This window comes from Pelecanus crispus, chromosome 2 (genome assembly GCF_030463565.1).
Source record: "Pelecanus crispus isolate bPelCri1 chromosome 2, bPelCri1.pri, whole genome shotgun sequence".
Lineage (NCBI taxonomy): Eukaryota > Metazoa > Chordata > Aves > Pelecaniformes > Pelecanidae > Pelecanus > Pelecanus crispus.
In genome coordinates this window covers 23,526,053-23,553,156 of record NC_134644.1, presented here as the reverse complement: position 1 = coordinate 23,553,156, position 27,104 = coordinate 23,526,053, and the positions used below count along the sequence as shown (strand labels likewise).

The 27,104-nt window shown below is 41.4% G+C and overlaps 1 protein-coding gene across 1 annotated transcript in view; it reads right to left on the bottom strand.

Annotated features, from left to right (window-relative positions):
* The window catches only part of ST8SIA6 (ST8 alpha-N-acetyl-neuraminide alpha-2,8-sialyltransferase 6), a 37,747-nt gene extending 10,865 nt beyond the window's left edge, over positions 1-26,882 (bottom strand). Inside the window, exons 1-5 of the mRNA XM_075705722.1 lie at positions 26,788-26,882; positions 26,400-26,516; positions 18,511-18,609; positions 12,813-12,899; positions 753-897 (exon numbers count right to left, since the gene is read on the bottom strand). Of these exons, the coding sequence (XP_075561837.1) occupies positions 753-897; positions 12,813-12,899; positions 18,511-18,609; positions 26,400-26,516; positions 26,788-26,882 (543 nt within the window). The remainder of the gene's footprint in view (positions 1-752; positions 898-12,812; positions 12,900-18,510; positions 18,610-26,399; positions 26,517-26,787) is intronic.
* Positions 26,883-27,104: the final 222 nt, after the last annotated feature.

Genomic DNA, 27,104 nt, shown 5'->3' with positions numbered 1-27,104 from the left:
CCTGAGGAGGGGAAGTGGAGAGGGGGGTACTGAGCTCTTCTCCCTGGGATCCAGTGATAGGACACATGGGAATGGTTCAAAGCTGTGCCAGGGGAGGTTTAGACTGGACATGAGGAAGCATTTCTGTACTGAGAGGGTGGTCAAACTCTGGAACAGGCTTCCTGGAGAGGTGTTTAAGAGGCATTTGGACGATGCCCTTATTAACATGCTTTAACTTTTGGTCAGCCCTGAATTGGTCAGACAGTTGGACTAGATGATCATTGTAGGTCCCTTCCAACTGAAATACTCCTATTCTATTCTGTTCTATTCTATTCTATTCTATTCTATTCTATCCAGTATCAGATTTACCACCAAAATAGCTTTCATAAGTTATATGCCCAAGCCTGCACTGGAAATGACATGGGAGTAATAGGAATATGAAATGTTGTTCCAGACTGAAATGCCTTTGAAAATGGGAATGAGAAAAGCAAGGCAAATGTTCTCAGAGGATTCACTCTTGAATTCAGCTGGCTGCCAAGTCAGGCTGCAACTTGTGTTCTGTAGTAACTCTACCTATAATCTGGTCTGATACCCTGTCCATGCCTCCACCACTGCAGCGGAAGCTGAAAAAAAATGTCTTACAAGGTGAATGAAGAAGTGCATACTGGGGGTGAAGGGTCTCTTCCAGAGGAATCAAACAAAGCAGCTCTATTACTAACCCAAAATATATATGATACTGCAATTATAATGACAGGCAAAGATAGAGTTCTTACCACAGGCAGCATCTTAAAAATGTCCTCTGTAATGAGGATGCTTTTTTTACTGTCCACTTCGTAACTCATGTTACTTCCCAGTGGGGTGTTGTTTTGAGAAGCAATAAAATTGTGAACTGCATCACAGCAGGAAGCTAATTCTGACCTGCAAAAAATGCAAACAAAACCTGCTCAAAGACAGGTAAATAAGCAGGAGGGCAGTGGTAGAGAACTAGATGAATGAAAACCAGTTCTAATTAACTAAGCAACAAAAGACTATATGAACCCTCTATTATGTCATTTCCCTTGACTTGCTTTGCAGAGCAAGTCCATTTTCACAGCAAATGTTCAGAAACTATTCAGACCAAGAATTCCTTTTCTTATCCTGTTTTTCTCTCTTGGTCTCCCTTTCCCATCCAGAAAAAGTTGTAATCAGCCTTCTCATTATTATTAATTACTAAGATTATTATAGAAACACTGAGAGACTTCAGTCCCCAAAGAATTAACAATGTGATTTCAATCAACATAGAACAAGTGACTGTAAGAAGGCTGAAGAAAGAAAGAACCAAGGAGGTGAAAAGAATGGTGATGGGAAGTACTGGCTATAGTACTTAGTGAACAGCTAGATGGTTGCAAGCCAATGAATTAGTAATTCACTTCTGCAACTGTTCAGCGCGGTTTTCCTGTGCACAATATCACAGATGTTAAATAAATTACAACACAACTTGCAAATAAAGAAGATGGATATCTTTGTGCTAGAGACAGACAGCCTAGGTGCTCCCTGAAACACCTAGCACAAGTTCTTAAATAGATAAGAGTGCAAAGGATTCACTCGAACTTCATGTAGGGGTGAAGGCTATCACCCATCTAACAATTCCTGTTATCTCCTAACTCATAAAAATATTACATGTGTAAACATCCTATATTATTAACAGTGAAATGCAATGAAAAGCCCCATCAGACCTGAAATGCTAAATTCATTTTGCTTTAGGGAACAATGTTCTCTCTGCTGCCACTGGACCCTATTTTCAGGCTGTAAGGCTGAAATACGGCCAGCCATTATCTACAAATTGGTAGGACATAGCTATCTCATTAGGTGAGATACTAAGTGAACTACTAACCATTTAGAGAATAAAATTCATTGATAACAGAATTGCTTAGAATTTTGAAGAAGATAACACAGCAGGGAAAAGATAATTCCTGTCCTAACACTGAAGGTTAATTGTGGAGAAAAAAAAAAATATTTACAGTTAGAGCCAGAGGAATAGAAAAGTTTTATTTCATATTTTTTCAGTGAGTATGCTAAACCAAACCATCGGAAGTAGTTAAAAAATACAGGCCCAATTCTGGCTGAAAGTAACCTGACTTTAATAGCATAAGACACAGATAAGAGAAGTTGCTTCATTAGACTCTATCAACAATGTACACAGAGTACACTCTAATGTACATATGTACAATGTACACTCTAATAATAACATAATTTTGTTTCTGATGGAGATGAGGCATAGTATAGCACATGGAAGAACCCAAGGATTTTGTTTCCTGGAACACAGGGAAGAGAATGAACAGGTCTGGGATAACTCCCAATCTCACTTCTCTTGAAATAATGGTCAAAATGGGGGGGGAAGTTGGGAAGGTTGGTTTCATTCATACATAAAATACAAAAGGAAAGAGTACCATTTCAGTTGTCATATGGCTTACTGGTATATATTAACCTGTCTTGAATACTGAGTTCTGAAACTCCTCAAAGACAAAGTTTCCTGATGTGCGAGGAACACTGGGAATGACAGTACTGAAATAATCATACTAGGAGAGTTACCAGGGAATGTTAATGGGAAATATTATTCCTGAGAGCGGAAACAGTAGAGTTCAGATTTGCACAAGCCATATTTAGCTCCACTCCCTGAACACAGTGATTCCCACTGCCTTGCCTGAAGCCTTAAGGGGCAGGGGCGGTCTGTGGTCAATGAAAGCCACTAGGTACAAGGGTGGGGATGGAACTGAGACTATGCTCTTGTGGGTCAGGAGGTGCACACATGGTGAAAACAATTGCTCTGGGCATATAGTGTCCTATTTTAAACACATGGAAAAATACAAATGAAGCAATGAGGCAGGAGAGTCAAATGATTAAGTCTGGGAACACTGGATGTTATTGAACCACTCTTGACCTGAGTCCACTTGCTGTTCTTTCTTGTACACTTTTTCCTATAACCAGTTCTTTCTAACCTTAATATGTACTGCAGTAATAGGAGGATTCAGACATCACTGTCAGGCCCTGAGGGCACCACCAGACCTCACCACCCCTGCCCAGCCCCCCCAAAGGCCACCCACACCCTGCCCATGGCCCAGGACCCCACATCAGCCCCCCGGGGCCTTCAGTCCCTGCCCCAGTGACACTGCAGCAGGGCTGCTCTCCTGCTGTGCCCATCCCATCCCGAGGGAGGCTCCCGGTGCCCGGGGCTAGGGCTGCCCCACTCCTGGCTGGGGGTGGGATGGGCCCCACTGCCAGTCCCTACCCTGCCAGCCAGGTTATTGTGCTGGGATCCCGCTCCCTGTCCTTAGGGAACAGCCGTCCCTCACTGCTCCCTGGCAATCACATGGAGATGAGGAATCACAAAAACCATAACTTTGATTTTCTTGAATTCTTTCTTAAAGCTAAATGAAGCAGGCCTAAATATTATGTGTCAACCATGGGACATTCAGAGGAGAAGGAATAAAGCCAGAATATTCTTGCCCAGCTTTAGTAAAACAGCTGTTTTGTGTGTGATGGCTACCAGAACCTGAAAAATGATGATAGATAACATTTATTAAAACACATGACGCGTTTTTGCTTTTTATTACTCATTCCACAAGAACGAGTGCTTCAATAAAAGCAGAAAGAGTCTGGAAAAGAAAAAAAAGAAAAACAGGTATCAGAATTAGTAAGAAAGTAATAGCTTAAATTAATATTATGGATCCACCGAGGAAGTAAAACAGACCCAGGCTAGTTCAGCAACGCAGTGAGAACAAGAAAATACATATTGATTAATGATATATATTTGGAGGTAACAATAGAAACCTCTCACTTAAATCAAATCATGACACAGAATCCCACCATGCCCAAGCATCCATATACACAGCTCCAGCGGGAAGGCATGTAACCTACAGCCAGTAATACCCACTGGCAATATATTTAGCAATCTGTTCATACAGGATTTTGTACAAGCTGTAACACATAGTAGCTCCACAACTGACAGCAAACAACGAGGAAGGGGTAGAGACTGGGCAGTTCAAGCAATCTACTACTGCAACCGTCGTCATAGTATTAATGTCTTACATGGCCTCTGTCATGAGGTAATGACACCCTAAAGAGCATGTACTTCATAAAACTATGACATGTATCATACAAGTCAATTCTTTTAACAAGTGCTATATGTAAGGTGTTGCAAAGCCAAGACAACATTTTAACTCATGTATCATGCCACCTGGGGAGAGAGAAATTGTTAAAACCTACCATACAAAGTTCCTAACCAGATGGTGGGATAAGAGACAAGGGTCAGAATCTTAACAGCACCAAATGGTACTACCTTAAAGCCAAACTCTACATTTTCTTTGGAAGGGGAGAAAGTGATCCACATTATCTGTTCTGACCAGGAGAAAACGCTGAGATATGGGGGCAGCTCTTGGAAGACGGGATGTTGTTACACAGGCTGAGCATCCACCTCCGACATGTGTAAGAACATGGATGTAGCTTATGGCAAGAAGGTTTAAGCCAGTTGTTAACAGAGCCTCTAGACTCGGGGGTCGCCCTAGAATAAAGTGTTTTTATGATCCAGTCACAGCATCAGAAGTCCAGAGTGAAGGAAGCTGGAGTCGAAGTACCCAAGTTTTGTAGGGCCCTATGTTTAGAAAGTATCTCCTTTGGAGTACAGGTTGGTACCCCCAGTTTCTTATTTGGAGCCTTCTCTCCAACATTCCTCCTGCAAGCAGCTGGAAGCAGAGTGAGACTTAAAAGCTATTTTTAAATCCTGAGGCGTAACATCAACCACAGATATTTCTTATGCCAAGATACGCAGAAAGGGAGTTGATTGCATTATCTGGAAATTTCACTTGTAACAAGTATGGAACAAAATCAGTACCTGGAAAAAGACCACACCCTTTGGACTGGTAATAACATACCTCATAAAACTGAGGAAGTACAGTTGTGATAGTCTTCATCAATAACCTAACCAGAATGGTGTGCTGTATTTGTCTGTTAAGTTTTGTTCATATTAGACAACACAGAGTCATTGTTGCACTGGGGAATATTTTTTGTTGCTCAGCAGATGCTGTTGCTGAGTTTTGTCCTTTGTGGACCAAGGACACTGGACCCATTTTTGTACTTGAGGTCAGCTGGGATGGAATTCTGAGCCCACATGGCATCCAGATAATTTCTTCAGGTTTGTGGCTGCTGAGAACTTAAGAAAATCCTGGTTTTTGAAGGAAGCCATCAAAGTATTGAGACAAGCCAAAGGAACAATGTTGTTTTCCAACTGCTATGCAGTTAGTCCACACTGAACTGTGGGCAGTAATAGAGGACTGCTGCCTTGACTGTACATGTTTCCAAACTCCTCTGCATAATGCAAATACTTAATTCACATTGAAAGTCCCCTGTATTTAGTGGAAGTCAGTAAGTACCTGCAGGATCTAAATATTCTGATGTAGTTTCTTTGCAGCTCCTGTAGTAGCTCTGTAGCCAAGAAGCTCAGCCTGAACTACTGTACCCGTCCTAGCAGCAAAATTAATTAGCTCAGCTTGGTTCTGCACTAATATGAATATATGCATTTTAGCTAGTTCAGCACTTGCGTACAAGCTGCACGTACCTGCTGACAAGACACAGTGTGCACACAGCCTGAAGAGACTGCAAACATCTCAACGTTTTCCTTCCAACAACTCAATTTGAACCAGCTATAAGGGCTAGGGCAGTCAACAATTAGTCAAGGGCTAGCAGAGTTTCTCAGCTGGTCCAGAAGCCAGCACTGCTCTTACCCTGAATGGAATGGGAAGAATCTATAAGGGTGAAGTTTGTCTTTATGAAAAGATTTTCTGCAGAGTTTAAAAACTCCCCACTCCTCCAAACTACTGATACAAGCACCAAGGGACCTTTGATTCATCCTTCTGCAGTAAGTAGGATGGTTTTTATTCAGAACACCTTCTTTCATTAGAAATGCTTAGCTAAAGTCATTTTGTTCTATATTTTTTAAAAATATTTTATTCAGATATATATATCTGGTGTGAAAAGGCACTTGCTTCTGTACCAAAACTTTACACAGCCTCATACTTTGGGACACAGGAAAAGAGAGTGTACCACTGGAATTGTCTGCTCCAGCCTAGAGCTGGACTGGTGGGCCAACACAGTTAACTGTGACTCTCAAGGGGCTGCAGTACCCCCAGGGGGACGTGAGCCTGCAGAATCTGACAAAACTGCGTGTACTTAATAGTATTTCTTTAGTGTAGACTACGCCAGTGCCTGTAGACCTGGGGCAAGAGGGCATTCTTCATTGCTGAGAACAGTGTGAAATACTTCACTGTCATTATACATTGGACTAAACTGAGGTGGGAGGAGGGGAAAAGTGGATGGTGATGGACACTGCAGAAATATCAAAATATGCAAAACATTGTTCTAAATAGGAGATGGTCAACTGTCCTCTAAGGCCACAGGGGGGAGGGTGAGGAAAATCATCTTAATTTGCCCTAAAGAAAGCTTAAGTTCAGTATTAGGAAGCACACTGAAACAGGTTGCCCAGGCAAGGTGCAGAATTTCAACAACTGGAGATTTTTAATAGATATCTTGCCAAGCTTCTTTTAGTAACGGTCCACGTCCATTTGATTCCAAGTCACCTTTTATAAACATCTGTACAAGCGAATGTTTGCTTGCACAAAGAGTATCCTATCAGTCCTGTTAAAAAGCATTTGCACATTATCCACACCAGTGATGCTTACACAGAGGTATCTCTTTGTGGATCTTCAGTTACCCAACACACATAAACACCACATAAAAAAAAAACCCAAACACCAAGCAAGAATAGCAAATATTTAAAGCTGTAACTCAGGTAAGGCTGATGCTAAGTGTATTTCACAGCACAGTTTGTAATATCATTTGAACAAAGGGCAAAGTATTCCAAGCAACAAAAGTCTGTGGATTACTAATAAACAGAAAAAGTCTATGCTTGTTTAATAGCTTGTTTTAATAGTGCACCCAGCTTGGGTATTTTTAATCATTAGTTTATGTGAGCTATTGTTTCGTACATGTGAAGACAACAAAGACTTTGAGGTTTCATATTGAAGAGACTGTCCTGACAGTACAGAGAACCCACAAAAAATTCCACTATATAACCGCAAAATTTCAAGGGTGCAACTACAAACAGCAAGACTACTCTTTACCTATGTCCACTGCTGTAATATTTTATAATGAGCAAGCAATTGTCTTACTGTACTGCACTGGGGGCTCTAGACAATGATATGAGCTTCTTCAGGCCCTTGTCAACCCAAGTCAATAGCATCTAAGTGCAATGAGGCATATTATGACATATTCCAATCTTTCAGAAAAGAGTGGTTAAATCTGATACCTGAAACAGAACGTGTTGAAGGGGAATGCTACACTGACAGCCCTTGAACTGTCTATAAATGAAGTAACATCATAAATGTCTCAGACAATGAAAGCCAACAGGGTTGAATCTGAAATCAAGGCTGAATATGTAAGAAGTGTAATAAAATTTTCAAACCAAAGACTACTTAAAAGAGTCCACCATGAAGACATAATTAACTCAGTCTGATCCAAAATTAGGTTCCTCTTATAGGAATCCTCCAACCTTTAGGAAAGTATATAGTCTGTAAAGCAATTAAAAGATTCAACCATTTCTGCAAACTGTCACCAATTACTCTCTCTCCACCCAGCCTTTTTCTCTTCTGAAACAGAAATATGTCTCTGAATATATACTCCTGATTTTACATATGATCTATTAAACCTACGCAGCAAATGTACCCTTAATGTAATCTCAGAGTTCTGTGTATTTTCTTGTATACTGGAATGGAAGATTTCAGAGAGTACAGTGGAATTATTGATCTGTTTAGTGTTAGGAAAGCTATTGATTACATGGTGGTGTGAGCTTATGTAAGCATAAATTGACCTTGCAGGGTATTTTACTTGTGTTTCAACTGTGGTTCATTGCAGTACACAGATGTGTTAAGCAATACTGTTACATATGCTACAGTGTAGCACACTACAAATTAATCTCTTCAAGAAGCAGTGGGATTTTATAGTCTGCAGGAATGTTTAACACACACTTTTCAGAAGATATTAAAGTGGGAAAAGGGTAATAGAGGTCGAGTGGAATAAAAAGCAGGAGGAGGAATTACAGGACTAGGAAAATGGGTTGATCTTTTAACTGTTCTCTTCAAGACCCAGGGTTCTTTTTTTAAAGTACTACTGTTTTCTTTTTAAAAAAGTTAAAAATATTTTGGTGGAGTGGAGCAGCGTGCCAGCTAAACTGCAGTGTAACATCAGGAGTTTAAAAACTGTATTTTACACATAGGAATTTCCTTGTCCCTTCATTATCAGATGTGAGTAAGGTTTGTCGGGAATGGTATTTCCATGGGAGGGAGCCCAGTATCCACAGCTCACAGAGGGCTATCTCACACAGTGTGATACCACTCCTGAAGAACTGTTGCATTCCTTTGCCAGGCTTCAAGATCAGCGAGATAGCCCAGAAGTACAATGCCCAGAGGCTTCTCTGAAACAGCATCTGCTCAGCCTTTTTCCATATCCTCCCTCCCCCCCACCCCCCCCCAGTCACTTTGAGGGCTGTTTTAGCTATTTATTAGCTTCCAGCAAAAACAGGAGTTGCAACTATTGGGAAAACCTGCAGATTATTTGGCACCATGGGTGTACAGCCCAAATAAGAATAAATCAAGCTTAAAAGACTGTAAAGCAGAGAGATGTGGAGGTGTACAAAACAATTACAGCTTGCACCCAATTGGGCTCTGTAATTTGTTGCACTAATGAAACATTTCTTTTAAGTGGAAAACCTTTGAAGAATACTAATATATTAATTAATATTCAGGTTACCTTGGGAACCTGAGACTCTACTGACTGTAGCTAGAAGATCCTTTGCAGAGGAAGCTACCCAGCACAGCTTTTTTCTGGAGCTTTAAGAATGATGCTTCAAGGCGGCTGCTAGATTATTTCCCCTCCTTTTCCAAGTTTGTACCAATCCTCTCTTATAACGAAGAAATCTGAGGATTTGCTTTGTCTAAAACAAGTTAGAGCTGACGTAAACCTGAAAAGGGAGGAAGAATTCAGGTAGGCTTAGAAACAAAGCGATAATGTGGAGATGCTAGATGATTGTAGAGCCATAAAGAACAAGAGAAAGAAAAAAAACCAAGAGAAGCACAGCTGGATTTCATAAAGGAAATGTCTGAATAAAAAAGACTTAAATAGTTCTCTGTATGTCAGTAGCAGTAAACATTGGAGAAGACTTTCCCTAAATCACTGCCAGTAGGACGCCATTTACACCACTTCTGGTGTAGGTACATCACCTTTGCTAGCATCTATTGTAAAGTCAGATAAAACCTCTTTAGCAATGGCTGACAAACACTAATGTGGGGCACAATAAATCTTAACTAGATTGCAAGACAAATGAACCACATGCTTCCACTTGCTCCTCTGAGGGCAGCCTAAATCTGGCTGTGCTGATGTCAGCATTACAGATACTGAAATAAGTGAAGGGCCAGGAAAGTGGTTGCCCGACAGAGGGTGGACAAAAATCAGCCAGAGAAGAGTGACTACAGCCATGGGAGGTGTTAAAGAGAACATCATGGCTTGTACTTGCCTCATGATTCTTCTCGATTTTGAGAAACACATGGGTAAACATCATGTAGCTGTCAAGAACCACTGACCACTGCCAGATAGCAATCTAGCCAAGTGCACGTGAGCATGCACAGCACAGCAGCTTTAGAGAAAGCCATTTGGAAAAGGAAAAGGGCAGCTCTCTGACAACAAGTGGGCACAGTCTGCACAGCTGCATGGCAAAGCTGAGCTAGGTGGTAGAGGGTCAACCTGGAATCCTGCACTCTGCCTTCTGTACAATGGGTTGGCAAAAACACTGTGGTTGGTGCCACACATTGCTGTCATCTCTTAACCCTTTTGCCAAATACAAAGACAAGTATTTCTTTCCTGCATTGCACTTCTAATTCATATTCTTTTATTTGGCCTGGATCTGCTGGGAGTGCAGCTTACAAAGAGAATTGATGTGTACTCATTGGCACACAGTGCTGTCTTCTAGGAACATAAGAGTTACTGGCTCAGGTCACATATTCATTCACTCCACTACCGGTATGATGGTAGCCAACAGCAAAAGCTCCAAAGGAAAACACATGAAATCTTCTTTGAGAAATTCACTACCCCACGGGAAGCTGCTGTTGAACCTTATTAATTAAAGGTTAGTTTATGCCCTGAAGCATAAGACATTAAATCCTTTATAAATATGCATGCTTGTTCTTCAGAACTTCAGGATAATACAGAGATGTCATACAATTGACACCACGCCTGACAAGCATGTAAGTGTTCACTCCATTTAACAGCTGGGCAAACAGGGAAAGAAGTCAAGCAGCTTCTCTGCAGTCTAGTCAGCAGGCACACTTCTGGTGGCACTGGCAGGTGAATAATATGACAGGCAGCTTCAAGCTCTCCTCCTGAAGATGGCTAGCTGTACTTCCCAATTCCGGCTGCACAGCCCCTCTGAGATTAATTTCCTCTTCTGCAAAATGGGTGTGTTTATCTACCGACTTAATGAGATTTTTAGAACTGAATAATATTTGTATTACGCTATTATTATGCATTACTGACACTAGGCAAAGTTAGAAAAAGGAAGAGGTGTACTGCCAAGGGATTATTAACTCATTCATTTCACCACATTTCTAGATGTCGATGCATCATTTCTCAAGAGTGTCCTTGCAAAGCTAGTTCCAGGCTCTTGTGCTTAAGTCTGGGACTACTGTAAGCATGGAGTGTATACAGATATAGTCAGTAAATTTTATACTGAATTTGGTTTTCTCTTTTTTTTAATCTTTTTTTTTTAAAGCCTCTATTGACCAACTGCTAAAAGCCTTGAAAGTCTCCAGTATGGTCTGGGAGCAAGGACAACTGTAAAATTTTAATGTCCTGTTTCCAGAAAACAACAGAGAGAAGAGGAGTTTGAGAGACTGGAAAAAGAAAGAAAAGACTTCTGCAAAAACACAAAGCTTTTGTAAAATAATCATTCTCAACACACTAAACAAAAGTACCAGTCCTTGGTCATATCAATGGAATTTTTGGATCATATCAAAGCAGATCAAATTTCAGAGACAGAAGAATATACAGTACCGTCATCAGAATTGCAGCATGGGTTGTATACATATGAACTAGTTAATACTCTAGCTAGTTTGGATGTTAAAAAGCAATGAAACCATTAACAGCACAGCTTTTGAATGTAAATTAAGTAACAAGAGTTTGTCCAGCCTGTGCTGAACCATGCGTATCAAAAGATTTTTTTCACTTGGTATTTGAGCTCAGTTAAAGCTAGCAAGCTCACCTCAATGTACATAGAGTCCACATTTTCTAAGTGGCCTAGTGCACCCCACAGTCTTCATTTTTGAATATTTCCAGTCTGATCATTGGTTGTATAACCCATCTTAACTACTTATGACCCACACTCCTTGCTGGAAGGCAAAGACAGCAAGAGGAACAGTAAGCATCTTGTACTTAAAGTCCAACAGTCTCATATGATGGTTTAGATAGAGGGTGTCATGTTCGATTCCCACAGGCCTAGCAGATGTAGAAGAAGTTGGCCCAGTGTAAGGGAGAATGCAGAAGCAATAAATGAAGAAGTCAAGCTGGAACAAGGCGTGATTACTCTGCTGCTGACCCATACACCTACCACAGCAGAAGTGGCAAATTTCTGGTAAGTGGTGGCTGGTCCGTTCAGAAGGAAGATAAGTTAAAAAAGACTGGAAAACAAAAACCCTAAAATGTAGCAGGGCGAAGAACAGATGAGAGCAGCTTCACCTCTTGTCAACTCTGTACAAGACACCTGCGTGTTCTGAAACAGAATGGGCTGCTTTTATAGCTCCTTATCATACTGTGATACCTCTGTGCACAGCTAAAGCCTGCCTGAGTTAATTGAAAGTTTCTTAAACGTTAACTTTGTGTATTCTCCCACCTCAGCTTTGGGAAACACCATTAGTCAGTTATGATATGCAGCAAACACAGCAATTTATGTTGCACAAAAAGCTTTACCCCCCGCCCCCAACTACATCTTCCAAGGATATCTTGCTGAGCGTGTGCATATGAAGTTTTCAATGCTAGTTAACTCCAAAGAGTTGGAAGGTACATCAGTTTATTTATTTTTAATGATCATGACAGAATCTTTAATTCTGATCCATGTAATAATGTAATTCAAGAATATTTCCCCTGGAGAAAACAGGGTTGGCACAGTGAAGCTGTTCTCTAAACCCAGCATGATGCATTCCCAAATGAGAGTGGAAGCTTTTCAGGGATCACTGTCCCTACTGAGCATGTACTTATGTGCCATCCCAAACAAGGACAGATGTAATCACGTGCTTACATGCTCAGGGGCCATGACATGCAGCATCAAACCTAATGAGTGCCTTGGGCACTTCTGTAATAAAAGCAATAGTCTTGGGGTAAGAAATATACTGCTTCATTACACAGTCTTTTACCAGAGTGCCAGTTCAGATGGACAAAATCACATTACTGATTTTTTTTTTTAATACTGTAGGTTTTGTGTCAGGAATATTTTAATCTATTCCACTTAAGTTAGTTAACTATTCATTATAGTGGAGACAGGTAAAATTACTTCATTTGTGTAGTTGTTTTATCTTACTCATTTTGTACAGTTCAAATAAACAAGAGCCCCAGTATCAAAAGATTAATAGAAATGTATAGCTATGAATGCAGCCTAAAAGCAATACAAAATTATCTTTTCAAAAGGGAAGATTTAAATTTATAGCTTGTTAAATGAATCTAGGATAAACAGTTTTTCTAAATGAGACAATGAAAATTACCTGAATTTTGTAGATTCTTCTGGTCTCCTTTTCCAGGTGCAGTTCTGCAGTTTTGTGACTATGTGAAGATAATAATCTTCTGAATATCTAAAAAAGGCAACAACATCAAACACTAGAATATATATGTATGTATATTTAGAAACAGTCTCTAAAACATTCAAATGATGCATGTATTAATAATAATGTGCATGGTGCATATATAATAGATTGCTTTTAGAACTCTGTGACCTATTTTATTTTTGTAATTTGTAACAGTACTGTCCTCTTTTAATTAGCATGACCTATTAAACATTGCTTCTTAATAGTGACGTCCTAATGAACTTTTCTTTTCAGAAACTTTCAAAAGTACACTGTTTTCAAACTTAAATATTTGACCGTAAATATCTTGAAGTTATTAGAAATCATCTCAAATGCAAAAGTCCAAAATAATACAAAAAAATCTCTTTCTTGTATTTGGTGTTTTAAACTTCAAAAGTGTTTTGAAATGTGGCTCTTGCAAGCCAAGGTTAAACATTACACTTCTTATGCCTTTTCTTTCATTTACCTTATACAGTCCCCAAAGCTCAATTCAATCATCTAAGACCACAGACCAATATTTACAGATATTAAGTTTTCCTTCAAATTATCTCTTAAATAAAACAATCTGTTGTTTTACAACAACCAGCACTTTGGTTACATTGCTACACGTAACCAAAGAGCCTTCTGCTCCTTTCAAACCCTTTCAAGAGATTTAAAATTGTCCATACGTGAAATACTTCAGAACATGTAAGTCAAAAGAATGGAGACATTTCTTCCCTTATAGGTTCAACGTTAATAGTTCTCCCATTTGTGCTTGGGTCCTAATATAGGTTTTTTTAAAAACAGTAACTCTGACTTATGGGAATGGGAAGAAGAGATGATATGGGGAATGAAGGGGATGAATGGGGAATGGGATGAAGAGACAATATGGATGCCAGGATTACAAAATCCATGGGACTCATGTCTCAGAAAAGATCTACATTGTATTATTTTAGCAAAAATGGCCTATTGTTGGCCCCAAACCAAATGATCATGAGTTTATTTAGGCTGGAACTTAGAAGTGTGTATTTAGAACAGTTTTAGAAGAGTTAGGATGGCAAGAAACCTCACTTGTTTTTAAATGGAGCATGAGAATTGATAAAAAGGAATATACAAAAGACTGTGGTGGCTTGCAACAGCAGAGGTCAACAGCCCAAAAGCTTCCTTCTCTCTCTGTGTTCAACACGCTTCCAGTACCACACCTTTATGGTAAACATTAGAAAAAACAGATCCCTTTGTTTGCTTCATAAAAGTATTGCAACTGCTAAGGCTAACTTGTTTATCTACCCCTGAGTAAAATCATGTCCCATTTCCACATGGAAAAAGAAACTTCTTAGAGAAATTCTGCATTAGAATTGTTTTTTGGCTCAAGTTTGTACCTGTGACAACATGCACGATTTTCGTTCTCCAGACTTGGCAAACTCTTGAAGGAACTAGAGATTGTGACTAAACTGATTTTACTGAGCCCCTGCACAACTCAAGAGAGCAGGAATGAATGGGCAGAAGTGGGAGAAGAGCAAAACTAGTTTCACTGCAGCTGTAGGTGATCTGACCTGGTGCAGTACCTTCTTCCTCCTTCCAGTCCAACTCCAAATCTGTTCTCTTCCTTGTGCCACTGCTGGTACTTACTTGACTCCACCTCTGTTTAGTTTTTCCCAGGTTTTGCACTTGTCAAATGCCTTCACAGGCCACTTTAATTCACTACCATGGCAAAAAAGTAACCCAGAAAGAAAAAAAATATGCATATACATTTTCTGCTTCTTTAGTGTGTTAAAGCAGATCAGGAAAGATTCCATCGAACACCACAGCCAGTATAAGCAAGGAGTGATGGGAGCAGAGAAACTGGGAACAAGGCATTTTGGCAGCTATTTTGGCAGCTGCCTGCCGGTATGTTGTATTAGCAGCCTTGGAACTGCAGCCAGAGAAAATGGAACTACTTTCTTGCTGAAGCTGCTACCTAAATAGGCTCACTGTGGGGTCAGACAAGTGTCAGTACCAGCACACTGCAGGACAGAGAGTGTATGTGGGGGGAGGATGGGATAGAAGCACAAGACCAAAATAGCCTATGCTGATGTTGAATCACTCATCTAGCTTTATTCCTTAAGGCTAAACAATAAATAACTCTCAGAACCTGGGACTTACAAAAAAATTCCAAAAATGAACAGGATAACAGGGCATGAAGAGTTACTTAGGCTATCATTATCTAGGAGAAAAAAATATAGAAAAAGCAAATTCTAGCCTAAAGACATTGATAAGATGAAGATCAGAGTCAGAAATGAAAAGAAAAATTACCATCAGCTCAGAAAGGAATTGCGTGGACTGACAAGTTATTAGCAAGTTACAGGAAAACATTTGGTAAGGAGAAAAATCAAAGCATCATCCATAATGCTAATTCTGAGGCCTCATGAGAAACACAGGCACTCACTGCCAGAAACTGTACAGGCCTTCTTATACATGTAACAGAAGCTGCACCTAGGGTAAAACCACCAGTTACAATGCAAGAACATTGCTGCCTTTCCACTGCTCTCTACTGGGTGGAATCACTCTTGCTCGGAGGTGTCTAAGCTCACCAGCTCACCCAGAAAAGTACTGCTTACAGGTCCTTACAAGGCAAAACACCACCCCTGCTCCACCTATGCATCCAGTTTTGCTCCTCTTGTGACATACAAAGACACTACGGACTGTCAGAACTCATCTTTGCCAGCGCTGGCACAGCACTAGTGGCAGAGACAACCCAGCAGCGTGTCCTGGGGACAGGGGCTCCCGACGGCAGCAGCTCGGCGAGGCGGCCGCCACATCTGCTCACACCGATACAAGGCTTCCATGAAATGAACTCTACTTGAATACAGACAATATTCCCATAGATTAATTTTTTTAAAGACTCAGAGTGAAGCTCTGGGATTTGCTGCAGCTTGGTTTACAGCCCAGAAAGCTTTGTTTTCCTCTCAGAAAGCCTATTTTAGCATTTCCTGCTTTAAAGGAGCCTTGGGGGCTTGCTCCTGCAATGGAATCAGTCCAAAAGGCCATCAGAATATCATTTTCACGGCTCTGCTGTAACCCAGACAGTCCTGTTCCCTACTGGTCCGTTTTAAAGAGCTGGGACAATACATGTATTTCCACTGGCACCCAGGAGCTTACAGCGCATATTCATAGATGCTAAAAGGGTTTTATTATTAAGATTAAAAAGCTCAGGTAAATTGAACTATAAAAATACATGGACAAGACAATAATTACAGTGCTGAGAATAGGGAATGAAACACGCTTCATCCTGGTTTTGTCTGCCACCTGCACCACAACCATTATAATAACTCACTGTTGTAGGAAACTCATTTATACTGTATGAACCTTGCTGACAAATAACACCTGAAAGGGTTTTTTTTTGCCTATAGTACCTGTCAGGTACGCAGTGACCTTCTACATTAACTGCAGTGGGTAAGGTAGAATTATTATGCACAGTCGAGGCACTGACAAAGTATAAGTATCTTCTAATTTTTGGCAGATATCTAAAGGGCAACAGCAAGGACAGAAGTGTTGAGATAGTAGGGAGATAACAGGCAAAATGTCAAAACAGAGAGGCAAATGCGGCACCACTGGTTACTTGCTAAAACTGAACACCTACTTGAAAAAAAGCTATTCGAATTAGAAAGAAAATTGAGCAGCAGGAGTGAAAAAAGGAGATATTCCTACTTGGCAGCTTATGTTCAAGAAAGAAACAAATAAAAAGAAAAACAAGAGCAGGAAATGCAAGAGAAAAGGAGGATCCCGTTTGCCTTTGGACACTTCAATGCTACCAAAACAACTATCAGTTTTTAAAGCCCTCAGGAGAGTGTGCACAGGGCTTGCTCCAGAATAAAAATGGAAAACTGCCAGCAAAACTCAGCATTTCAGGCTCTTTATCACCACCAGCACATACCTGCTATAATAATAACTTCCCACTTACATAGCATTTTTTACTATCAAATCATTTGACAAGCTTTAAACTAGTAATTTTTTCCCTTTCTGCCAACTTAAGAAGCAAGAGTGTCCAGAATGTCCCTGAAAGTCTAGAACTGCAATATAAAGCATTTATATACCTTGCCAGTGGGGCACACCTTGAAAAAGCAACAAAGATCCCTGCGGTTCCTCTCGGTGAAGGGCAATGAGTTGCAATATTCATGGCACAAAGCAATCCCTTGCTTCTTTGTTCCGAGCATCAGTTTCTCTTCCTACCTGCCCAATTCATCTTCTGCCACGTTAAATGGTGCAGCTCCTTTCTCTTTAGCCACAGGTCTCACAATTCCTAAAGTTTCTCCTACAATCTCAGCTCCAAAATGTTCTAGATATGAAGAGCACATCTGTGTTCCTGCAGCCTGTACAACTTCGTAACACACGGGATAAATAACAGCATTTATATTGCTAGAACTTGATTTTGGAGGCAATACAGTGACTGGTTGTCCTTCTCTTGGTGTTAATCACTCAATTCTTCAGTCAACTCTTTGACTGCTGTTTGCCAGTCTCTCACTAGCAGCATATCAGTAACACAGTGGTCTACCACCTTTCAAAAGAGTAAAAACTTCAATGATAGCCTTGCTGATGAGGTGGAATATTGATGGGAGAAGAGGTTATAGAGGAGAAAAAAGAAAAAAGAATTAAGAGTAAAGACAGAATGCTGGAAATATGGTGACCTAAAAATAGGTGAAAGACCTTAAAACACATTGAGAAAGTGAGGAGGGGGCAGAAAAGACAGGAGGAGTTTTAAAATCATGATTTAATGTTGTTTCTGTGTTAGGAAAAGATTTGACTTCTCCAGTCCTTTGAATGGGGAAAGGCACATAATTATTTTTAGCAGAGCTTTTGTTTCTCATTCCATTTCTCTTCTCTTCACAAGTGGGGGGGGGGGGGGGGGCGGGCAGCAGGGAAAGCTTCCAATTTTAAAAACACCGTGGCACACAATTAATTTTAAGCTGGAACTTGGTCCTAATGGGAAGCCTTTCCTATTTACAATGTTTTATTTATTGGTGCATCCATATAGGCAAAATGTCACATGTCAAAAGCAATGGGGTGCTTCTCTCATTTTCACTGTAGCAAGTGGCAAGACTTGCTTGAACTCAAATATCTTTTTCCATGTTAGGAAAAGGCAGAACAGCAAGTTGAAACCCAAAATTAATTTGGGGTGTTTTTTCAATGTATCTAAAATTGAATAATTAGTTTCCTGTGGACTAGTTATTATCATGAGTGCAATTAATTAGCAAGTTTTTATACTAGTACATTTCTATACTTACTCTGGTGAATATGATGAAAAGAATCCATTAACTGAGGTTGCCCATAGCAGGAGTGTTCACCAATCAGGAAAAAGACACTCAAGAATGAAATTATACCTCACAGATTCTGTTCTACCTTTTTGTGACTATCTTGGAATAAAGTGTTGCTAACTGGCAAGGAGAAATCTTGTTGACTTATATTGTGAAAATAAAAATAATAAAATCCAAACTCAAATAAATCTAATACATGTGAAAGAAAAAAAGCAGGCAAACATTGGTTGAACAATTTCAGTTTCCTGTTGTATAGCTCCACATTCATATCATTTACAATTATGTAAAAGGGACAATCTTTTACACTTCTATTTAAAACATACAAAGCAGAAAGCACAGCAAACACCTACCTTTTCTTCTTGATAGATGATGACAAAATGTTGTCCTGAATTGCCTTACATTTTGAAGCCTGTTCAAACTGGTAAATTCCATTTTTATTAACAGTTGTTCTGTTTGGGGGGCGGGGGGAGAAAAAGCAACAAACTTTAAAAGAGAGAACATATTCTGACAATGCTGTCACATTTACTTTGCTATGACAATAAGATTAATAACAGTTGATTTAGCTGAAAACGTTACCAAAGAAATCTTATTGACTTCTATTGTGAAGCTCTTGTATAAAAGGGGAGTTTTCTGCTAATGACTATAAAATATTTGATTCTTTAACACTGTTTCATAGTCTGAATTATATTTTCTGCTTTACACTGTAATCAGAAAATGTAATTTAAAAAAAAGAATTTAAATGGGAAACCTGTTGAACATTATGTTTTGAAGAGATTTAAAATATTCACCAGTAAAATATTTAGCAGATGTGATTTCCTGAAGTTGCTGATGACATGCAATATTCAGAGCCAATATAATACGTACAGGAAACACCACAGGTGAAGTGGATCTTTTTACTTGGACCTTAGCTTACTGACTTGAGCTTAATACTTCCTCCCTTGTTTATTCTTTATTTACACAGTGAGAATAAATATTTGTAAAAGGAACCAAGGCAAGTGCCAGATCTTTAATTCCTGTTGTCTTATTTTCACCAAACTCCTGTGTGGTCCTCTTGCTCTGGCAGTCCTGGTAGAAGATTGAGCTGTAAATTAGTAAATGACTGAGATACCAAGGTCTTATTCCATTCACCTCAGTTCACCCTGTATCTAGGTTCAGTCTCATACAATCACCCTCTTCCATCATCAACCTTCTGCTATCTTTATTGTCATTTCTCATCAAGTTTTTTTCCTCCACCATTTTTATTTTCTTTGCTTCTCACCATCTCCCCCTCTCCCTGCCCCACCCCATTCCTTTTGGGTTCTTTCCACTGATTCACTACTTAGAGAACACTTGGACACCGCAACCTACTTGTCCAAACCAGAACTAGAAATACAGAAGGCAGATGCTGTGTCATTCACTCCAGGGTGTGAGCTGCAGCAGTGAACAGAACCTGTGCTGTTCTTAGAAACACAGAACAACTAAGCCGTCTCTGTACAGAGGCATTGATACACAAAGAGAAAGGGTCTTCCTGCTTCATACACAATGTGCTCTGCTTCTGAACCATCATCCCTTTTACTAACAAGGACCAAAACTCCATTACCTTTACCTGTTAAAACACGGAGACCACTTATCAACAAGATTTCTGACAAGCTGATTTTGAAGCTCTTACTTGGGAAAGATGCCATTTCAAGTCACAGAATCAGAGAGTGGCTGAGAAAGAAAAGGGAAGCCCTTTAAAAACAAAACGAAACTCAACCCCAAACAGTTATCAGAATAAGAAAATGGATGGACATGTGATGGATCAAGAAAGGATGTATGGGGGGGAAAGATGGAAAAAGGAAATATAGTGCTGTGAATTATACCATAACATAAAGATATGCCCAGGACTGAAAGGCCAAGCCTCCAAAATTCCCACAAAATCAGCTGGGAACAACTGAAAGAATGTGGGGTGAGATTTTCAAAAGAGGATAGAACTGGACTGTCTGGCAGCACTTAAAGCAACAAGAATTTCATCCCTAAGTTCAGTCCACACTGAAAGCAAGGAAAAATCCCACTCACTGGCTTTATGCACCCCACGCCCAGCAGAACTAGTTGTTGCACTTTTTCTATGGCTTCCTGCTCTTGTCTGCCTGAAGCAGCACAGGACCTTGGAACCCTGTTCCAGCTGAGCATCTCCAGCTGAAAAGGATACCTTCTGCATGCAATACTGCACATTTATATCCTTCTACTAGACTGGCACTGAACAACACTATCCAGATTGTGAATACCTTCTGTCTTAATCTCTCCCTTGAAGAGAGTAATTTATATTTGAAACTCATAGTCTATTAGTTGAATACTATTAAAACCCCATAATCCATACTTCCCTAGGAAGGATGCTCTTAAGTGCTATCTTTGACGCTATTTCAAATGAATCAGATGATAAGAATTTAGCGACGTTTTTAAGATTCACAACACCTTGATTAGTAAAGCAATACACAATTTAAATGCTTGGTGAAATGGACTATAAAAGTGGCTTTATCAAACCATAGGAGTAAGAATTTGTCTTGTAACATTAATCACAGTAACTGTGAAAGAGACTGATCCTACTATCCTTGTTCAAGTTCCCCTGGAGGTTTTGCTTATCTAAGGAATGCTAAATCAGGTCTTTAACAGAGGCTGCATTTTGAAATTATTTGGAAGACCTTCTGGTGCATTCACCAGAGTTACACATAATGTCAGATACTTTTTATTTATAAAATTCATAAACCACATGACACATAACATGACAAGCAACATTCAGAGTCTCATGGTGGGTAAAGTAAAAAGAATAAGGTACTTACACTAAAATAATGTTACAATAGTACACGATAGACAGAATGACAGAGCAGTTTCACTTGGACCAAGTAAACAGAAAGAGGCTGGAAAACCTTTCAACACTGTCAGAACATAAATGTGTCCTGGCAGCAGCTTTCAGCTGAACACCTATTCATTTAGACAGAACTAATACATGAGGCGTGTTAGAAATGTGCTCCTAAAATATGTCGGCATGCATCACTTGGGAATGAATGGAAAAAATACTAAGAGAGCAGTAAAATTAGTGAAGTGGCCACCAGTGCTGACTAATCTAAACTGTAGCAAATTATTTGTGCAATATACTAAGCTACTGTTCATAATTGTGGTAATAGCCTGTCTTTTCTTCCCCTTCTGCCTGCCGGAATGCAATATTTTGACAGGAGACAGAACGTACAGGTCTCTGTAGCATAGTTAATTAAGTATAGTTGTTTATTCCCTAGGCCTGCATAAAGATCTGCTGCTGAGAGCGGAATTGGAGAAAATGGAACACTATGGAACACTGTATTAATACTAACTTGTTTACTCATAGCTCCTCAATCACTTCTTCATACTGTTCAATTACCCCAACAGTCTCTACACTGTCCTTGTCTTGGACCTTCAAAGACAGACAGTAAGTCAGGGAAATAGTAACTGAATGCCTTAAAATTGGCTATGCAAACAGAGTAGTGGTGGTCAGTTTTTCAGGGTACTGCTGCCTTGTTATTGCTTGTATATAAAGTATACATAAATAGTGGTTAAGAAAACTATTTTCACTTCCATTTTCACTTCCCTTGTAGGAGCTGGCATTATTTATCTGTTACATATTCCTGGGCAGTACAAAAGAAGCTAGAATTTCTGTGCAAGCTTAACACAGCACACCCTGGGCCTCATAGCAAAGAAAAGACTACCTCGCTCCTCTTATTATTGTCACCTTCCCCTGATAAGCACTAGCAGTACTGAGCCCTCTATTTTGCAATTAAAGCTGTGACTACACAAACAAATATGCCAGCACAAACACAGGTGGGGAGGGAGGGAGGACCAAGTGTCTAAAGGTGGGACAAGTGCAAGACTACTTCTTTTGGTTGTACTGTTAGTTTAAGCACGTTTAAGCTGTACTTGCAGTTACAGTAAAAACTGAGAGGATGGCATGAGGCATAGACATGAGGATTTGCCAGAGAACCATAGTATTGCGGTGTAAATGATACTGGTTCCATGAATAATTTGGAGACTACTAGAGAAATCTTACTAACAATGGCCTTTTTTTAGTAAGAAACCCTACTAACAGGCGCAGTAGGCTGTGAAATAAACTCAAGACAAAAACTGTAAGTCACACTGCAGAGGCAGTCACATTGTTCAAGTGGATGAGCGAAAGGCTGTGGACATTGTCTACCTGGACTTTAGTAAAGCATTTGACACCATCTCCCACAGCATTCTCCTGGAGAAACTGGCTGCTCGTGGCTTGGATGGGCGTACTCTTCGCTGGGTAAAAAACTGGCTGGGTGGCTGGGCCCAAAGAGTTGTGATGAACGGACTTAAATCCAGTTGGCAGCCGGTCACAAGTGGTGTTCCCCAGGGCTCAGTTTTGGGGCCAGTTCTGTTTAATACCTTTATCAATGATCTGGATGAGGGGATTGAGTGCACCCTCAGTAAGTTTGCAGGTGACACCAAACTGGGTGGGAGTGTCAATCTGCTGGAGGGTAGGATGGCCCTGCAGAGGGATCTGGACAGGCTGGATCGATGGGCCAAGGCCAACTGGATGAGGTTCAACAAGGCCAAGTGTCGGGTCCTGCACTTGGGTCACAACAACCCCATGCAACGCTACAGGCTTGGGGAAGAGTGGCTGGAAAGCTGCCTGGCCAAAAAGGACCTGGGGGTGTTGGTCGACAGCCGGCTGAACATGAGCCAGCAGTGTGCCCAGGTGGCCAAGAAGGCCAACAGCATCCTGGCTTGTATCAGGAATAGTGTGGCCAGCAGGACTAGGGAAGTGATCGTCCCCCTGTACTCGGCACTAGTGAGGCCGCACCTCAAATACTGTGTCCAGTTTTGGGCCCCTTGGTACAAGACAGACATTGAGGTGCTGGAGCGTGTCCAGAGAAGGGCAACAAAGCTGGTGAAGGGTCTGGAGCACAAGTCTTATGAGGAGCGGCTGAGGGAACTGGGGTTGTTTAGTCTGGAGAAGAGGAGGCTGAGGGGAGACCTTATCACTCTCTACAGCTACCTGAAAGGAGGTTGTAGCGAGCTGGGTGTTGGTCTCTTCTCCCAAGTAACGAGTGATAGGACAAGAGGAAATGGCCTCAAGTTGTGTCAGCGGAGGTTTAGATTGGATATGATGAAAAATTTCTTCACTGAAAGGGTGGTCAAGAATTGGAACAGGCTGCCCAGAGAAGTATTTGAGTCCCCATCCCTGGAGGTATTTAAAAGGCACGTAGATGTGGCACTTAGGGACATGGTTTAGTGGTGGACTTGGCAGTGCTAGGTTAATGATTGGACTTGATGATCTTAAAGGTCTTTTCCAATCTAAACAATTCTACAATTCTGTGATCTAACACCTAACAAGAAAAAGTGGTAAGAAATGTCCTGTAAGAGAAAAACTGCATCATCAAGTTTATTTACTAAGACACAGACCTTCAGAGAACTTTAGGTGCCTGGTCACCATCTAATTAAACATTGCTGTACACAATAGCTGCCTAAATATCTATGACAGTCTGAACCAATCCCCCGCTTTTCATCCATTTATCCTCAGTTTCATCCTATTAAAAGAATTACTCAAAGTAAAAGAACAGATTAGCTTTCAATATTGCAAGGCAACAGAATAATAGGGCCTCAGAGATTCTTCATGAGATGTCTGGTTACAAATATGCCTCCAGCAGCAAAGGAAATCACGATGAGAAGAAAGATTAGCCTGCAATTCTGAAGACTGTCTAGGTTACTTATACATGGAGTTCAAGAAGGATAGTGCCCAGTTATTTTTTCTTTTTCCTTTCCTGGATCCTCCCACCAAAGCTGGTGAGAAAATCTTAGCCTTCCAGAAAAATGCATCAAACTGATGAAGAAATCAGAATCTAACCTAACATCCATGCACATCCTCTTACTCTTACACGGGAAAGGACACTGCTGGCAGCAACACAGCACTGCTATTCGAACTGTCAGAGTACTTTAGGAGAACCATACTTCAGGAAGTCCGCACCGACAGATTGTTCCTAGCTTTATGCATCAACATACTAACAGCCTCATCTGACTCAAAAATTCACTAACCCCTGTACAACTTATTTCAACAAGGGACTCTTCTGTCCTTTTGCTATACTCATGGATACTGCAGCAAAACCCCACTGCAAACTGGAATCTAACTGCTATTGACCAGACCATCCATCTCCATCAGTGAGGGATTGGTCTGAGTCTCCTGAATGAGTCCAGATGCTCTCTGGATCAAATCTCTCCAGCATGGCCCTCAGCCAGGCCCAGTCCAGCTGCTGCCTGGACCAAACCCCTCTAGCATGGCTCCCTGCCCAGTCCAGCTGCTCTCTGGATTAAGTAACAGCTCCTGGTCAGTCCAGCAGCTCTCTCTCCTTCCTCATATGCCAAACATACACCACAACCGCTGTCAGGCCAGCTTACTGAGCGTAGTCACTCAGGTGAGAAAGAACATCCTCTCCTGGATTCAGCCAGCAAGCCTTCCCTCCAAAGACATTACGGTTATAGGAGCTACAGTGAAATGAAACTTTTTTTGACAAATTATTTACTTGTCACACTTTTGCAGTCACTTAGTCACTAAGAAATACAATTTCAGGTTGATCAAAACTAGCTCCAAATTGGTGCCAAAATCCTCCAAGTAGATTAAGGAAAAACATGTATTTAAAATCTCATGCTCACTTGCCTTATTACAGCGATTAAAAACTGACCCATACATGCCACGGATTTTCAGCCCTCTTCGGTATGTGTTGCTTCCCCTTTCTTTGCTCCAGTTGTGAGTGTACTAACAGCAGATGGGAAGTAGCTAGACTCTGTTCTCAGAAGTGCTCTCTGCCAGCATTTCTAGTCAATTTGACTCCATGGTTTAGCACACAGAGCTAAGTGGCAGGAGACTGCAGCTCAGAAACTAGCAGGGAAAAGGAAGAGTATGAGAAGATGGGGCAGGGGGGGAACCACAGACATAACACAAAACAGAGTGGAGAGAAGAATAGAGTGGCAGCTACAAAAACCAAAGCAGAACAGAGTACATACTGCAAAACCAATAAATTGTAAGGAGTGGAAAAGAAGGAAAAAAAAAAGCAGAAAGGGAAAAAATGAGCACAGGAAAGAGAAGCTGGCTAGAAGCACATAACAGCAGTTAGAATTCTGCAAATGTTCCTTTTGTTTCAGTCTAATTTTGAAGGATGTTATAAACATAAGGCTTGTGAAAGTTCTACATTTTGAGACAGGGAGCACAAGGGTCCTTCACTGGAAACACATATGAAACCTGCTGTTAGGGTACACTGCAATGGTTGCTACCACTAATATCACTTGCATTCACTTAGGGAAAGCATATGTTGTTTCAACCTCAAGTTCAGCTAGACTGGGTGAAATGGCGGCCTCAGTAAGGTTAACTGCATTGCCACCATTGACTTCAATATAACCAGGACGTCACAGTTCCCATTAAAGACCCAATTCCCAAGTTCTAATTTTTATCGTGTGTTTTGACCATAATATATATTAACATATAATAATCACTGGAACTGCAATGCTAATGAGGCCATATAAAGTAAAAGAGAATACCAAAAACTTCTTACAGAGTAGTATCTCATGTGTGGATTACACCAGCCTCTTCTGCACTATTAGTTTTCCTACAGTGTGTGAAGACTCAAGAGCACGAAAACACAGTCGTTAATATTGAAGCCTGCACGGAAGACATGACTTGTTTCACAGCTAATTTTGCCAACTGTTTTCATATTAAACTTCACGGTATAAAATAACAAGCTGTAAAGCAAAGATCTACACTGATCTAAAAGATCGAGACACGGGATCAAGCAAAAGGGCTCCCACAAAGGAAGATGCTACACAATATAAAAAAGGCTTCGTATGTCTGGTCTTCATCCTATGGATTTTGAAGGAGAAATCTATATTTTTAACAAAATACACATTACAAAAATGGTAACTATCACCCAGCTCCAGCTCCACCTTCCTGGAAAGAAGAATAAAAGATATCTGGAACATGCCATTCAGCAAGCACTTTTTGCATCGTATGCTACATGCAACATTTTATTGGGCTCAAAACCAACAGCAGAGTGACAGCCGTCATTAAGAGGGCCTAGGAGCAAATAATTTATCACAGTTAAAGTGAATTTTCATTTCCTCAGTCTGATAAGTCTCTAACGCTCTGATTAAGCTGCCAAAACAAAAGGACGAATGAATTGGAGCGAAGGCAAATTTCTGCTTCGGCAGAGCCTCCCACACGGACCCACGCTACCAGTACCTGAAGGCGGGCAGCCCGTACCTGTTCTCGCTCTGAGGAAGGGACGGCAGGGGCGACCTGAGGGCTCGCACCACTTTGGGCGTGACAGCAGCTGCTGCTCCCTCCTCCTCCCAGCACCTGGCAAGCAAGAGGGGAAAACAAAGTTGTCAAAACCAGTGATTAAACATCAGCAGGCGTGAGCGGCGCCGCTCTCCTCCCCACGAACCCTTCGCACGCCGCGAACACCCGAGCCGAGCCCAGCCCGCGGCGGGCTCCGCCGCGCCCCTCTCCCGGCGGAGGGCGGCGGGGGTCTCGCCACGTCCCGCTCCTTCCTCCCCAGCCGGCTCCAGGCTCTCCCGCCCCGCAGCCCCACCGCAGTGGGCGAGCCCCCCCCCCCCAGCCGCCCTACCTGGCCCGGAGGGGCTGCTGGCCGCCCAGGCGCAGCAGGCAGCCGCCGAGCAGCAGGCTGCCCAGCGCCGCGGCCAAGGCGATGACAGCCCGCATGGTGCGCTCGGCAGCGGCGCCCGCCGCAGCTACGGCCGCCCCATAGTATTTAAGGGAGGCTGAGGGAAGGGGGAGGCGGCCATGGCAGCCACAGGGTTTCTCCGCTCCGCCCCTCGCCCGTAGCCCTGCGCCGCCGCCATCAGCCCCCCTCCCACCGCGGCCGCTGCTCGGGGCCCTGCCCGCCGGGGCCGCTCGCGCTTCCCGCCAAGCTTCCCCCTCAGG